This window comes from Micrasema longulum, unplaced genomic scaffold, assembly GCF_059751315.1.
Source record: "Micrasema longulum isolate JH-2025_06_02 unplaced genomic scaffold, ASM5975131v1 h1tg000322l, whole genome shotgun sequence".
Lineage (NCBI taxonomy): Eukaryota > Metazoa > Arthropoda > Insecta > Trichoptera > Brachycentridae > Micrasema > Micrasema longulum.
This window is the reverse complement of record NW_028277526.1, coordinates 92,402-107,009: the sequence shown is the minus strand read 5'-3', so window position 1 is coordinate 107,009 and position 14,608 is coordinate 92,402. Positions and strand designations below refer to the sequence as shown.

The 14,608-nt window shown below is 31.0% G+C and overlaps 1 protein-coding gene across 1 annotated transcript; it reads right to left on the bottom strand.

Moving 5' to 3' along the window:
• Window positions 1–3,530: 3,530 nt before the first annotated feature.
• Window positions 3,531–8,867, bottom strand: LOC148282489 (ubiquitin-conjugating enzyme E2 L3-like). The gene is made up of 4 exons (XM_088224984.1): window positions 8,739–8,867; window positions 8,217–8,312; window positions 6,369–6,555; window positions 3,531–3,733 (listed from the first exon to the last, which is right to left on the bottom strand). Exons 1-4 carry the CDS (start codon window positions 8,763–8,765, stop codon window positions 3,585–3,587), a joined length of 459 nt encoding a protein of 152 aa, XP_088081110.1. The 5' UTR covers window positions 8,766–8,867; the 3' UTR covers window positions 3,531–3,584.
• Window positions 8,868–14,608: the final 5,741 nt, after the last annotated feature.

Here is a 14,608-nt window from a genome sequence, read left to right as displayed (position 1 = left end):
ATGATGACATTTATATTTTTTTACGCACATTCGTTCTTACTGCAAGCGTCTCTCCACCATAACTGTCAAATGTTTAAAACGTTATTATGTATACGTTTATAGAATTAAACACTATGTGGCATTGGTAGTTTCGCTAAAATCTCAAGGGATCCTTTTGTACACGTTTCTCCTTCCTACGACAGAATACGTCATAAAATATAGTAATTTTTAAATATACAACAAATCAATCAATTTAAAGTATATATTTTGGAATTGTAGATTAAACGAAAGGTCCTCTTAATTAGCCCAATGGCTGTCTCATAAATAAGTTTACCTCGAGGATATCATAGGTACCAGTTACTTTGTATATGAAAATTAAGTTTTTGTCTAACATAAAATAACTCATCTCAATTCATAGGCGTCATAAGTCTCTCGAATTGATAAAATAAAACTAAAAAAACATTGAATCGACGTTTTAAAATACTGCTTGTGTTTCAAGTGAGTATTCATTTGTCGGCCACGTGGTGTAGTAGTCAGCGCATTTGCCTACCATTAAAGAGGTTACGGGCTCGATTCCCGACATGAAAAATTTATTAAAAAATGTGTTTTTACAACTAGAATATTTCATAGCAAATTTTTAGTTACTATTTTTTCATCGTTTTGTTTATTAGTTTTTATTATTTTATTAATTATCATATATTTGTACGCGTATGTTTGTGCATTTGGGTATGCATATATGTTCATGTGTGTGTATGTATGTATGTAAGTATGTGTATGTATGTACGTTCATGTATATGGATGTGTGAGAGTATGTATCTGTACCGCAGAGGCAGACGAAAGCAAATCCAGAATTCGAAGAAATGACATTTCGATTTTCGTATCCAGTTTATGATCAAGTCCATTGATTTTGAAAAAATGTAAGTCGTATAATAAATAAACCGATGTATTAAGATACTGAATATATAAATTAATATTATAATTTATTAGAAACCACTTAGAAAAACTGAATTCTTTAGGCTTGTGTTGAACATTTGACGTTTGGATTTACATCCGTCTGCCTCTGAGGTACAGATATATATGGATGTGTGTGTGTATGTATATGTATGTATGTTGTATGTGTACATTTATATGCATTTTTATTTCTTTTTTCATTGTTTTATATTTACTTACTATTTCTTCTTCTTCTCTTCCTTCCCTTTTTTCCAATCTCACTTCCTTTTACCCCTAGCCAACTGTACGTTTTGTTTGTTTATATTATTGTTCCTATATAAAGCCCGTAATTGGTCTAGTTGTTTGTTGTTATTTTTTATGGATTGTTTATAACTATGACTGTTGGTTTAAAAAAATAAATAAAATAGTACCTGGGCTGGTACCTGAACCGTTAGACTGATCATCTTACCTTTATGTAACAAAAAGTGATCAAGATACGCTGCGATTGGTGCACCAATGCAGTGCCCTATGCACCATTAGGTGCGGATAGGGAATGATGATATAATATTAATGTTATCATCAATGCAACGTGTTAATTCAAATAATATTGCAAAAATATATTGCTCAGGCATAAAAAAATAACTCCTAGCTCTCTCAAACAGGTATTCCCTCTTTTTTTTCCTATTCATTTTTTAACGCTCTCTTTATAGGTACATATCGAGAACGCATAAAGTAAAATCCATATTTATTCATAAAAAATTGTACATTTTAATGAAAATTTACATGTAATTGAACATGTAAAGAAAACAAAATGTAATAAAATAAATAAATACAACTTTGTTTTTCAATTATTTACCATCAAACATCTTACCTGCATTCTATACTACTAATAATATAGGAACATTGCTAAAAAATCACAAAGATAAAGTTCATAAATATAATTATTTTGATACCAATTAAATTGTTATGATTGCGATTCAATCTAATCGATGTTTTTAATATAATGTCAGTTGAAAGGTCACCACATAGTTGTTTAATCAGAGGTCCAATGTTCATTAGTTCTCTCATTAGATGAGCAAAGTAGGGTAGCAAAATTTACTACCCTGGCAAGATTAGCGAAATGTTCATTTCGATTTCTTCGACAATCTGACAGATGGAAAAATAATTCAATTTTAAGGTAATGTATTTGCTACTTACACATTTGTTTGCTAATTACACATGAAATGTGATCCTATCCTGTTTTTTTAGATCCTAGCAGTATTTCTACACTTTAAAAGGACATAACATGGCATAGTTGAATTCAAATCAGGAGTTGCGTACTGAACGACGTCTACAAAGAAACTAATGGGTCAAAACGTAAAACTACTCATTTATAAGTAGTTTAGTCACCTTCTGTTTGATGCTCGTTTGCGGTTTCTGGACAATTTTTAATTCTCCGATTTCACTCATCCTCAGCTTCAGTTTTTGATGTTATTCATTTCGTTCACTTACCACTTAGGTGAATGTTGTTTTTATAGTGAGATTAAGGATGGGCTCGGAATGGAATGAAACCCTTGCGTACATATTTTTAAATGTGTGGTAAAGTAAGATTTGAACCTCGGACGATTGATGCGGGAGTCCACAACACTTCCACGAGACCACAACTCGGTTCGAATGACCTTAATTTCTTTAGTATTAATATCTGTTGGACAATTTATTGTCTTTGTGTTCAAAGTTGTATTTTTCACATGGTATTTTCCTTGTATTTATCCCATTATTTACTATGTTTCGAAAGAGCCTTTAAGTGGTTTATGTAAAAAAAAAGATACGTTTTAACTCTTGTAATGGCTACGATGTCACATGAGACTACACACGATACAAACATATTACAACAGAGATGAAGAACATTTTAGAGAAGGTAATGTAGAAGTCTAGGCATCTACATGGCTTATGACCTGTCAATGGCTGGTTTAAGTGGCTATTTTACACACTGTGTAACATTCACCATTCTGCCTATATTTGAACATCTATATTCCTTCAATTCTTCCATCTGTTGATGTTTGTGAAGTTAAAGAGCTGAAACCTTTATTTATTCTGGTGAGATTCATCTAATTGAATTATTTCACCTACATACTAGGCAACGCCTGAAAATGTTATTTTCTCAATTTCTATACTTCTTCATGGACCAGGTAATTTATCAACAATATTTTGAGTTTGTCCAAATTTTTGTAGACAAGGACTGGATTCAACTCCCTGGGGAGCTGTTTATATTAACATATTACAACAGAGATGAAGAACATTTAAGAGAAGGTAATATAGAAGTCTAGGCATCTACAGGGCTTATGACCTGTCAAAAAACCTGAAAACAAACTGACCTGGTTTATGACCTGTCCTGTCGGGAGAAAAAACTATGTTTTAATACCCATTTCTCCCCGAGCACATTTCATATAAGGACATTAATAATTTATATTTCAATTACATAAAACTTTTAAATGTATGTTTTATCAAAAATATCTTGAAAAATATTTGTATTGGTCTAATGTTTATTTTGAAATGGCTTAATCGCACGATTTTCCACATTTTTATCAGACTACAGCCGTTAAAAACGTTTAAAATAAAAAATAGAAAATAAAATACAAGTTAAGATCTCATCATGTGTTTATAATATAACATAAAATAATAATCAATGTATTCCATTACGGTCTCGATTCACTGTGCTCTATGGTAAATGCTTCAGCCACCTTGTTAAAGTGTTCGCGATCTTTCATGAATTCCTCAGCCAAATCAGCTCGGAGGGGGTGGTCCGGTTCAGGATTGTTGATCATTGCCACTAGAGATAGAATCACTGCCAACAAATTAAAAAGTCACGGTAAGAGTGATTGTTGTATAAGAAAAAATCTTAGGACAAGAATTCGTAAAATTTTTGATAGAATTGTATTAAAAATATTTTGAGTATGTCCAAATTTTGTAGGCAAGGACTGGATTCAACTCCTTAGAGAGCTGTTAATATTAACATATTACATCAGAGATATAGAACATTTATTGGTGTTGTTCTATGAATGACAGCTAATAGTTATTTAAAATAGGTTCATATTCCTAGTCTTTCACTGTTCCCTCCGCAAAATGCAGTTTGCCCTTTAAGTTTAGTTATTTTTAAGAAATATTTTAAACCGATTATTTTTTATGATTACACCTTTAAAATAAATATTCCTCAGACGAGAAAGGAGAGCCAATGTTACGTTTTCTCTTTTAGATATTTTATGACTGATCTGTCTTTCCTCTTCAAAATTTTAAACAATTTTATCGATAGTCCATATCTCTTGGAGCGTATTTCAATCAATTGTCCCGTAAAGTCAACACGAAAAGTTAATTTTTTTAATAATTTACTGCCCAAAAAAAATATGTTCAAAACTCGTTTATTTATCGTAGCTGCTCCAAATTTAATTTACTTTGTCCCCATTTAGATATTTTTTATACAAAATTTTGAGACTTCAAAAAAAACTTTTTGAAACACTGTAAAATAAAACATTTTTCAGTGTGTAATAAGTTTATGTTCCTTTAATTATGTTTATTTTATTTTAATATCAAAATTTTGAATTGGTCAACTATATTATGAAAATCCCTATCCTCCTCTCCTCCATTCTATTTCCTCATCCCTTAACCTTCTTAAGAGCTCTTTTTTTTTTCTTCTCATGTCTTATATAATATATTATTTTTCACTTTACTGTGTAACATGTTCTCTCATTACATTTGTGAAAAACTTTAACTGGATGTATGTTCTATTTTTTTTATATTTTGTATTCTTATATAACAACTGTTGTTTTTCCTTAATAAATAAAAATCAAAATATTAACTTTATTTCTATGTACATATTTAATCAACCTTGTGCATTTATAATCAATCCTGGCAATTTCAAGTGCATTTATGATTGTCCAGGTTTCCACAGAATCGAATGCTTTACGATAATCTATGAAGGACATGTGTATGCTTAACATATGATATATATATGAAAATGCTACCATGGATGTAAAAGTAAACGACGATCTAAAGACGGAGAAAATCAAGATAAAAAAAAGTGTATCACAGACTGACACGATATCTCCAAAACTTTTTACATTAGCCTTTAAAGACGTTTTCAAGATGCTAAATTGGAATAACAAAGGCATAAAAATAGATGACAAGTATCTAAATAACTTCCGTTTTGCAGACGATATAGTAATAATAAGTGAAAAGGTAAATGAACTGAAATCTATTGTAAAAGAATTATACGAAGCCTCTAGAAAAATCGGTCTGGAAATGAATATAGTAACCAAGCAAAATATGTACCGGAAGTAAAACTATTGGTGCTGTTAACGAGTACATGTAAATGTAGGTAACCAAGGTAACTTGGGCACAAAATCAAATTGGGAAAATTTAATCAAACTGGGATCTGCCTAGACGAATCGGGTTAAGTTGGGCTGCATTTGGAAAGCTAAAACACGTTTTCAAAAATAAGGAAATCCCAAATAATCTGAAGGCCAAAGTCTACAACTATTGTGTTCTGCCGGTGGCAACATACGGTCTTGAAACCATGTCACTCACTGCTAGAAGTGTTCATAAAATTAAGTGCACTCAGCGGTTAATGGAAAGACGAATGTTGGGCGTCTCCTTAAGAGGCCAAATAAGGAATGAAGAGATAAGACGCCGTACAAAGGTGACCGATATCGCAGAAAGAGTGGGAAGACAAAAAGGCATGTGGCGAGACAAGAAGTCGATAGGTGGCCTCCAGGATACTAAACTGGAGACCCTACGAGAGTAAAAGAAAAGTAGAAAGACCACAGAGGAGATGGACTGACGACGTCATCGAACTCGTGGGCCATGAATGAAAACAGAGTATCCAGGACAGAAAAACATGGAAAAATTTGGAAGAGGCCTATATCCAGCAGTGGAGAGAAATAGGCTGATTTCGATCGGGTTGTGGTCCTGTGGCTAGTGTCTCGGACTCACGGACCAAAGGTCCGTGGTTCGAATCCTACTCTACCCCAACTTGATTCCCATTTTCTAATAGTGAGTTATTTACAACTCGTTGAAAATGGCCCTCAAAATTAAATATTTGGGTAAATCATAAGAAGGCAAATATTTCTTTTTCTAAAAAAAATAAAAAAGATGAAGAATTAACTTTATTTCAAATCTCAAAAAACCTTTGAAATAAAATTTCCTTTTGTTGCTTTATCTAAAAAACCTTAAAAATTAGGTTATGTGATTTTTTTACTTTTCCAAATGCCATGAGGTTCAAATCTATGCTATGTGTTGATTATTGTATGTGCTATCTATATATTATGTAGATCTGTTTATCAGCGATAGTATAATATTTTGAGACGGTACGTATAAGAGCAAAATATAATTACAACTACTCGTAGATACCTGATAGACATGATTAAAAATAAATATGTTTTGGAGCACCTGTGTTTAAAGATTATAACACGTGAAGTCAACATTACCATGCTCAGTCATCGTGGCTGGTTTCCAGTTGATTGCGTTTATGATGTCCAGGCATACTTGGCCCTCTTCATCAACGTTGGGGTGATAGATCTTAGTCTTGAAGCTTACTGTAGGAGGCTCAAAGGGGTACTCTTGAGGAAAGTTTATCTGAACCCGAAATGCTCCTTTATTGTACGGCTCATTATCCTGTAAAAACGCATTCATTAACCAGAGAATTCAATATTTGAGTAAATGTAATGTGTTCTGATATTACTTTTATTAAATAACCGATATTCATTTGTCGTGAGGTAGTACTGTCTCTTGTTAAACCAATAATTAATGTTAAGTTTAAATTTGAAGCACTAACTCTGTGGTTATTCATTATAATAAAATAAAAAAACAACTACAACAGTGTAAGTCACTCTCCAAGCACAAGAGTTAGTCTCTTTTTTTGGAGAGTTACAGTGATAACATTTACTAGATGTGTAAAAGTAAATATGTATAGAATTTTTAAAAAACATGTACCTTTTATAAAATGTATTAATAAAAAATATTAAAAAATGAAAAATTTAAAAAATAAAACAATTTTGTTTTTAACGACTAATTTTTATTCCACCGACCGGTTTCAAAGCAAACAAGCTTCTTCGTCAAGGTTTACGTAACTTATGAATTAATTCCTATTTTATTTTTATCATGTTTACTGAATGCTACACGTGGACCCAATAAATCGAAATCAAAAACAAAAACGCAAACTTATAAATAAATATTTGTATTATACTCCCACAGTAAATAAAGCAAACCCGCCTAAACAATGGAGGCGGATTTATAAATGCCATTTTTTAAAAACAATTATCTAATTCCCTACCATCAAACATTAAACCGGCTTTCTACACAACTAATAATAAAAGAACATTGTAAAAAATTACAAAGACAAAGTCCACAAATATAAGAAATCTGGGATATACCAATTAAACTGTAATGATTGTGATTCAATCTACATTGGAAAAACTAAAATAGGATGGATTAAAAGTACTTCATGTTAAAAATAAAATATTAAGATTAGGCAACTTCGAAATCTTCTAAATTAAAAAAGCGATTCATAATAAGAAAAAAATATTAATAACCAAATGAACAATAGTTTTTTTAGTCCTCTCCTGTCTAGCTTCGAAAATATTGATATCAAAATACCACCCTTGTAAGGAAAAAAAAGAAGAGATTTGTTGGGTCCACGTGTAGTACTTAGTGAACATGATAAAAATTGAAAAGGAATTCATTCATTATGTACGTAAACATTGACGAAGAAGCTTGTTTACTTTGAAACCAATAGGTAGAAGAAAAAAAAATTTAAAAATTGTTGTTAAAAACAAAGTTATTTTTATTCAAATTTATTTCAACAGAGAGGGAAAACATTTTTGAGAAGAAAATATGGAAGTCTAGGCATTTACGGGGCTTATGACCTGTCATTGGTTGGTTTAAGTGGCCACTTTACACACTGTGTAACATTCACCATTCTGCCCATGTTTGAACATGAACATTTGAACATATGTTCAAACATGGGCAGAATGGTGAATGTTACACAGTGTGTAAAGTGGCCACTTAAACCAGCCAATGACAGGTCATAAGCCTTGTAAATACCTAGATTTCTAGATTTTTTGAAAATTTCACAGCTACGACGATAATTTTCTAGTAGAGATTTATTTACAGCTCGTTGAAAATATCTCTAAAATTTAAATATTTAACTCATAAGAACGCAAATATTTATTTTGTTTTGATTTTTTAATACAATGACTCAGTAATTGGTATCCAATGGATTACGTACGATTAGGTATAACATAAAACTGTTTTAAAAATGCAAAACTTTAACTTACCGGAAGTAACAAACCCTGCCACGTAAACAAATTTTCTTCGTCGACTTCCAAATCTCTGAAGGCAATTTGTCCAGATGATCTGACTTGAATAAGCTCCTAAAAAAAAGAAAATATCAATTTTGTCAGTAGTACGCTGACTTGTCTAGAGAAAGAGATTTGTGTATTTGAATTTTCGTTTTCCTTGTCGATAATTTAGAAGGAACAAAAATTAGACCTTGATCAATCAGTATATCTAAATATTTATGTTCGCAAACCATAAATCTTCTGAAAGAAGCGAAAATACAACTGAACGTCCGCCTCTTGCATAACAATAAATTACAAGAATAATATTATATTTTACTCCCTTAGAGAGAATGGTAATTTTTTGTTGTACCTTCTCTACCATCAAGAAACGTTACTTTATTAACGTAACCAAATCACGCAGTTTGGTAAAAAAATATTTTGAAGCAGTTATCAGGTATTTGTAAAATAATAGGAAAAAAATATGAGCACTGTTAAATGTTGCATATTTATAAAACTTACTTTCTGAAGTCTTCTAACTGCTGACATATTAATTGCAATGTATGAACCACTGGAGTAAAAAATGTTAATTCAACCAATGTGATGTCTACGTAAATTTACAATGAGTCTTTTAAATATCGTTGATAATATTTATGGGCGTATGAAGATTAAAAATTGGTTTTAGTGTATTGGTATATATACTCGTTTATTTTTTATCCTTATCTCTTGTAACAAATTAGTAGCATTGAAGAAAATTCTGCAGTGTTATATTTTTTATATCTTACATTCACGCCTAATCACCAGTGCAAATAATTATATCTGCAGTGTGCATAAGGTATCATCTGCAGTTATAGTCGCGAGTCGAGCCTGATGCCTCGCGTATGGTAAACCAACACCCTAACTACATATACAATATTTTAAGACTTGTATTAAATAAGCTAGGTAAAAAATAATCAACTCTTATTTTTTTAATCCATTTTAGTGGGATTTGTTCAGACAAAAAATCAATATACCTCAAGATGGTCTAACATCCATTCAATTTTCTTTTTCAGGATTGTTGTTGTAGGACCTGATAGCCATTGATTTAAAAACACCCATCTAGGGTTCTGGTTTTATATCACACACAGAACTGTACTCATAATCCGCCTGGACACGGAACCTAAGAATATTTGTAACGGGAAATGGTAGCTATTTAAAAGTGCATCCAATATTAGCAGGCGACGAATTAAACCGTATGAAGGCTGTCTGGAGAACAGATGACTCGGTAAAAATCAAATACCGCCTTCACATCTTAACTTATTTCACTAAGCATCGGGTTTTCGTGGTCTTGGACGTTTGCGGTTGACAGTTATAGGTTGTTCACGCCTGAACTACTGGACAAGATCTCGCCTTAGGGAGATTGCGCGAGAGTTGGCCGCTCCGCTTGCGCTGCCTGGTAGAGGCCCTGGGAGACATCGTGAATACCTATGTATGAAGCACGGGCGAATCGTCAAAATAAGCGATTATGCACTGCTTACTATTATAGTTGACTTTTGAAAATAATGTTTTTAGTCAAAATATTTATGGGAAAGTATATAAAATAATTGTTATTTATTATAAATCACTAACACCTTTTACATCTTCCTACAAAAAAATATCTATGAAATACGCCCAGCGCCCAGCTCGTTCTCAGTGAACGATGAAACTAGCCGATTACCTCAGTTTATTCTCCATACAAAAAAGTACACTTTACTTTACATCTTTGACCCAAGTCAGCGTTTTTAGTACGAAAACAAGCTTGCAGATTACATATATTATTTGATAACTCTGTATTTTGAAACTAGTATTTCGAACATTATTTCCGAACGACTGTTTTTCTTTGATAGTATACCGTTGACATATTATGTATCATATAAGAAATGTGGCGTTCGCAGTGGCATTTGGTATTATTCATTTTAAAAGGAATCGGGCAGTTCATAGTGTTGATAGTTACTGCTGAATGTCATTGTGATATTTGTTAACAAACTTTTGTACGAGTATTGTATTAACATTGTGTAGAATAAAGCTACGTATACCGCTTGATTAATAATAATTGTTGTTTGCGTTGATTTTCACTGAAACATAGAAAAAATTATCATTTTTAATTAATTATATTACTTACATATTATGTACTTATTTGTAGGTACAAATTAATGAATATTGTTTGTAGATTACCTATAAAATAAGTTACGGCTCGCCACTAGTATGTAGGTATGCCCTATGCTCCGCCTAGGGAGCGGACACACATCGGATTAAGTAAGTTTATTGATATTATTAAAAATCTGATAAGATAATACCGTCACTAGGCGGAGTAAGTAGAAATGTATTACGTGCATGTTACAAATAGACAGACACAAAATTCATGTTTTTAGTAGGAGTTTTGTACTTCTTTGGAAAAAGCTGTATTGACATTAAAATCTTCACCAAAAATACAACAGATGTCGCTTTTATAGTTGAATGAAAACGTCAAATAATTTGAAATGAAGCCTACTTCGAATGGATCAGTGTTTTTCAACCTGTCGGTCGCGACCCCCAGGGGGGTCGCAAAGTGTTGCTATGGGGGTCGCGTTCGCAAACAAGATAAAAGTAAAAAGCGATGGCTTTAAATAAAACAAAAATAAAAATAAAACAATTCCAATGTTCTGATCCTTGTAGATATTATGGCTTATTATTTATTTATAAACAATTTGTCGTATCATAGTTCTATATTTAAGACGCAAATAAAGATTTCTAATTGGAGTATATTTCTCTTTTTAGTTTTTATGTCCACCATTGAAGTGAACATTTATTCATTCTCATTGGTAGGATGTTGAGAATGGCACCGATAATTTCAAAGCTTTTTTACTAGCTTGCAATATTCCTTATCTTTCTACATGCACAATTCAAAACAATTGAATTCTATTTTAAGTACGAAATTGAGGATTCGTTGTCCCGTTTACCGCACCCCAAAACTAAACGGATTTTATTATTTTTATTTTTGATAGTCATCAGAATACAATTTTTCGTGTCGGAATCTAGCCGGTTTTTTTTTATCATACCGTACGTTCAAAGACAGCAGATAAAACTGCAGGCTTATTATGTTACAATTTCGTTTCGTAATTTCGTTCATTCGTCATATATCCACCTTATTCTAACGCAATCTAAACCATATTTTGCTCTCGTTCCCTCTCATACCATACGAATGAATTTACGAAATTAAATCGGGCTGTGGTCCTGTAGCTAGTGTCTCGGACTCACGGACCAAAGATCCGTGGTTCGAATCCCACTCTACCCCAACTCGATTCCATTTTCTAATAGTGAGTTATTTACAACTCGTTGAAAATGGCCCTCAAAATTAAATATTTGGGTAAATCATAAGAACATAAATATTTTTTTTTCTTATAATAATAAAAATACTTTATAGTTTTATTCCACTTTTATTTATAATTATTTTATATTTTTTTTACCAGTGACCGGGTTTCGTCGTGACCGACATCGTCAGACTGTTAAGACTAAAACTAAAAGGTGTTTTTATTATTATAATTAAAATGCAGTTCCACCAAGAAATATCAGTAGAAAAACTCAATATGTTTTTTTTTAATTGAAAAATAAAACTAAAAAATAGTTAACGCAAAAGGCCACTGGTTACTTTTTTGAGTTTTAGGATGGTCCTAGCTCCTTAATAGGTTAATTTAAGTCTTAAATTGCGACATAAAAAAAATTACAAATCTGATGAGCAGTATATTTAAAAAATGGAAGTACCTACCTACTGTCAGGTGTAAATTAAAACAAAAAGTATGTAGGACTTTAGAATTTAAACAATTTACCTATTAACAGTCATGGTTATTTAATTTTAGTTATATAATCAGATTGAAGATTTCGTTAGTTGATCTCCTATTATTCCGTCTGAGGAAGATAAAATGAACTTTAACCAGGTCATGATAATGCTAGATCTTCGCCTTACAAAGCGAAAGAAAGTTCGTATATATGTTTGAATTTGGCGAGCAACTCGTGAGTTCCAAACCAATTAAAATTAACGCCTTTATTTGGAAATTATTCGTTTTTAACGCCCACGAGGCTTTTGCATTTTAATATATTGTGATAAAATAGCGGTACACGGACAACATAATATATATATTTAAAGGAACACAGTAATATTTTATTTTTTTATTCATAAATTTCATAAAAAAGTATATGTTTTTGTAAAATTCTAAACATATCTACTTTTACACATTTAGTAAATGTTATCACTGTAACTCTCCAAAAAAAAAGACTAACTCTTGTGCTTAGTGAGTAACTTACACTGTTTTAGTTGTTTATTTATAAGAGTTTATATAATTTTAAATACGAGTAAATGAAAAGAAAAATAAAAACAGGGGATATATAAAGAAAAAACATAATACAATAATACATTCATACTAATTAAAATTTAATGTTGTTTTTACACGAGTTCAAAAAATTTCTTTAGATTAACTTTAAATTTATTTATTGATACTCGTATATTATTTTTAATAGTTTTTAGTTCACTAGAAAGATTATTATAATTTTGATGACAGTTAATTTTGCATTTTGATATATTGTGATAAAATAGCGGTACACGGACAACATTATATGTATATTTAAAGGAGCACAGTAAGATGATGGTAAATTTTGCATTTTAATATATTGTTATAAAATAGCGGTACACGGACAACATTATATGTATATTTAAAGGAGCACAGTAAGTTGATGGTAAATTTAGCATTTTAGCGGTACACAGACAACATAATATGAAGGAACAAAGTAAGATAATGGTAAATAATTTTTATTTATTTTATTCATTTTTCACGCCCATAAGACTTTTACATACATGGAAGTTATATAAAACATGAGTATGTAAACAACATTTTTTTTTAAATACAATATAAAGCAATAAAAGATAGAAGATTGTTAGAAGTAAAGTTCGTATAAAAAAAGAATATGAGTATATAAACAACATAAATTTAAAAAATTCAATATAAAAAAAATTGTAAAAGATAGGAATATTGTTTAGAAGTATAGCTGGTATAAAAATAAAATGCAGAGTGTATAAACAACATGAATTTCAAAAAATGTAATACAAGGAAATAATAAAGAGCAGTGTTTAAAAGTCAAGTTGGTTTTAAAAAAAAAAAAAAATAGAAGCTCTGGAAGCTAGGTATATTTTTTTTTAAAAATAGATAAACAAATAAAATACAAATATATTAAATCTGTAGCTAGGTACATAGTATTATAATACAATTTAAACAGAATATTACGTTCTATTTGATTTATTAGGCTCACGTTTAAGACATCGATGTTGTTAGCATAAACAAAATCAAGAAAATAAAATATAATGAAAACCTAAATAAATCAAATGTAAATACAATAATAAAATACGCGTATATAAAAAAAACTTTAATGATAAAATAAATACTGTAAGTTTATACGGTTTAAACGGTAGGTAGATACTCGCAATAACTAATAAAAATAAAAATCGGCATAATAAGTAATAATGACATCACAATTATTAATCTACGCTATGATTTATTTACATCGTCCTAGGACTATGGAATATTGTATTGTATCATAAAAACACCTTTTATATTAAATATTTCATGTCAACTATGACAGGAATTGAACCCGAGACCTCTTGCATGGTTCAACACGCTGAAATGGCGGCCTTCGTGGTGTAATGGTCAAGACGCTTGACTCACGGACGGAAGGTTCCAGGTTCGATTCCCGGTGAGAACAAAAAAAAAATAAATGTAATTTTTCTCAGGCCTGGGAGTTTTGTGATGTAGTTCACTGGGCCTTCTGGCCTGTTGTGGTACAAAAGAAAAAAAGAAAAAAAAAAAATGAAATAACTTAGTAAATATCATCGAACCATCCTAATTGCACCGTGTTGTGAGGATTCGGATTTTTAGCCTTTTACTATCTATCTAACGATTGTTTTTAATTCAAATGCCCTTTATTGTCCATGCGGAATTTCAATGTTTTAAAAAAAATATATGTATCGTAGAGAAGATGTACCGAATATAGCATATGACCTCAGAGTAAAAATGCGCATGCTATAGAGGAGCCCTATTAACAAATAAAAATATATTTTAAATAAACATTGAACTTCCTCATTAAAATTAACGTAGTTATGCAGAAAGCAGCCAGCTATGGAAAAGTAAAACTGAGAAAATAGCACTTTTGTGAAAAGAGTGAATAATCAAACTGCACAACAGTTGGAATGTTTTCGACTTTAACAAATGATAAACAATGAAAACATTAGTTTTTTATATCAAAAACAATAATCTAATTATGTCTTTGACTAGTTTAAATGATTTTTAAAGAACCGTAATATTTTTCTAGTACTGTGGGTGTTTTCTGCCAATTGAAAAATGTCGTTG

Excerpts from the sequence above, each read along its gene's own strand:
- LOC148282489 (XM_088224984.1), bottom strand. The coding sequence starts at position 8,765 with ATGTCAGCAGTTAGAAGACTTCAGAAA. Across the intron at positions 8,313-8,738 it reads CAGTTAGAAGACTTCAGAAA|GAGCTTATTCAAGTCAGATC; the intron begins GTAAGTTTTATA and ends TCTTTTTTTTAG. Across the intron at positions 6,556-8,216 it reads GGCAGGGTTTGTTACTTCCG|GATAATGAGCCGTACAATAA; the intron begins GTAAGTTAAAGT and ends GCGTTTTTACAG.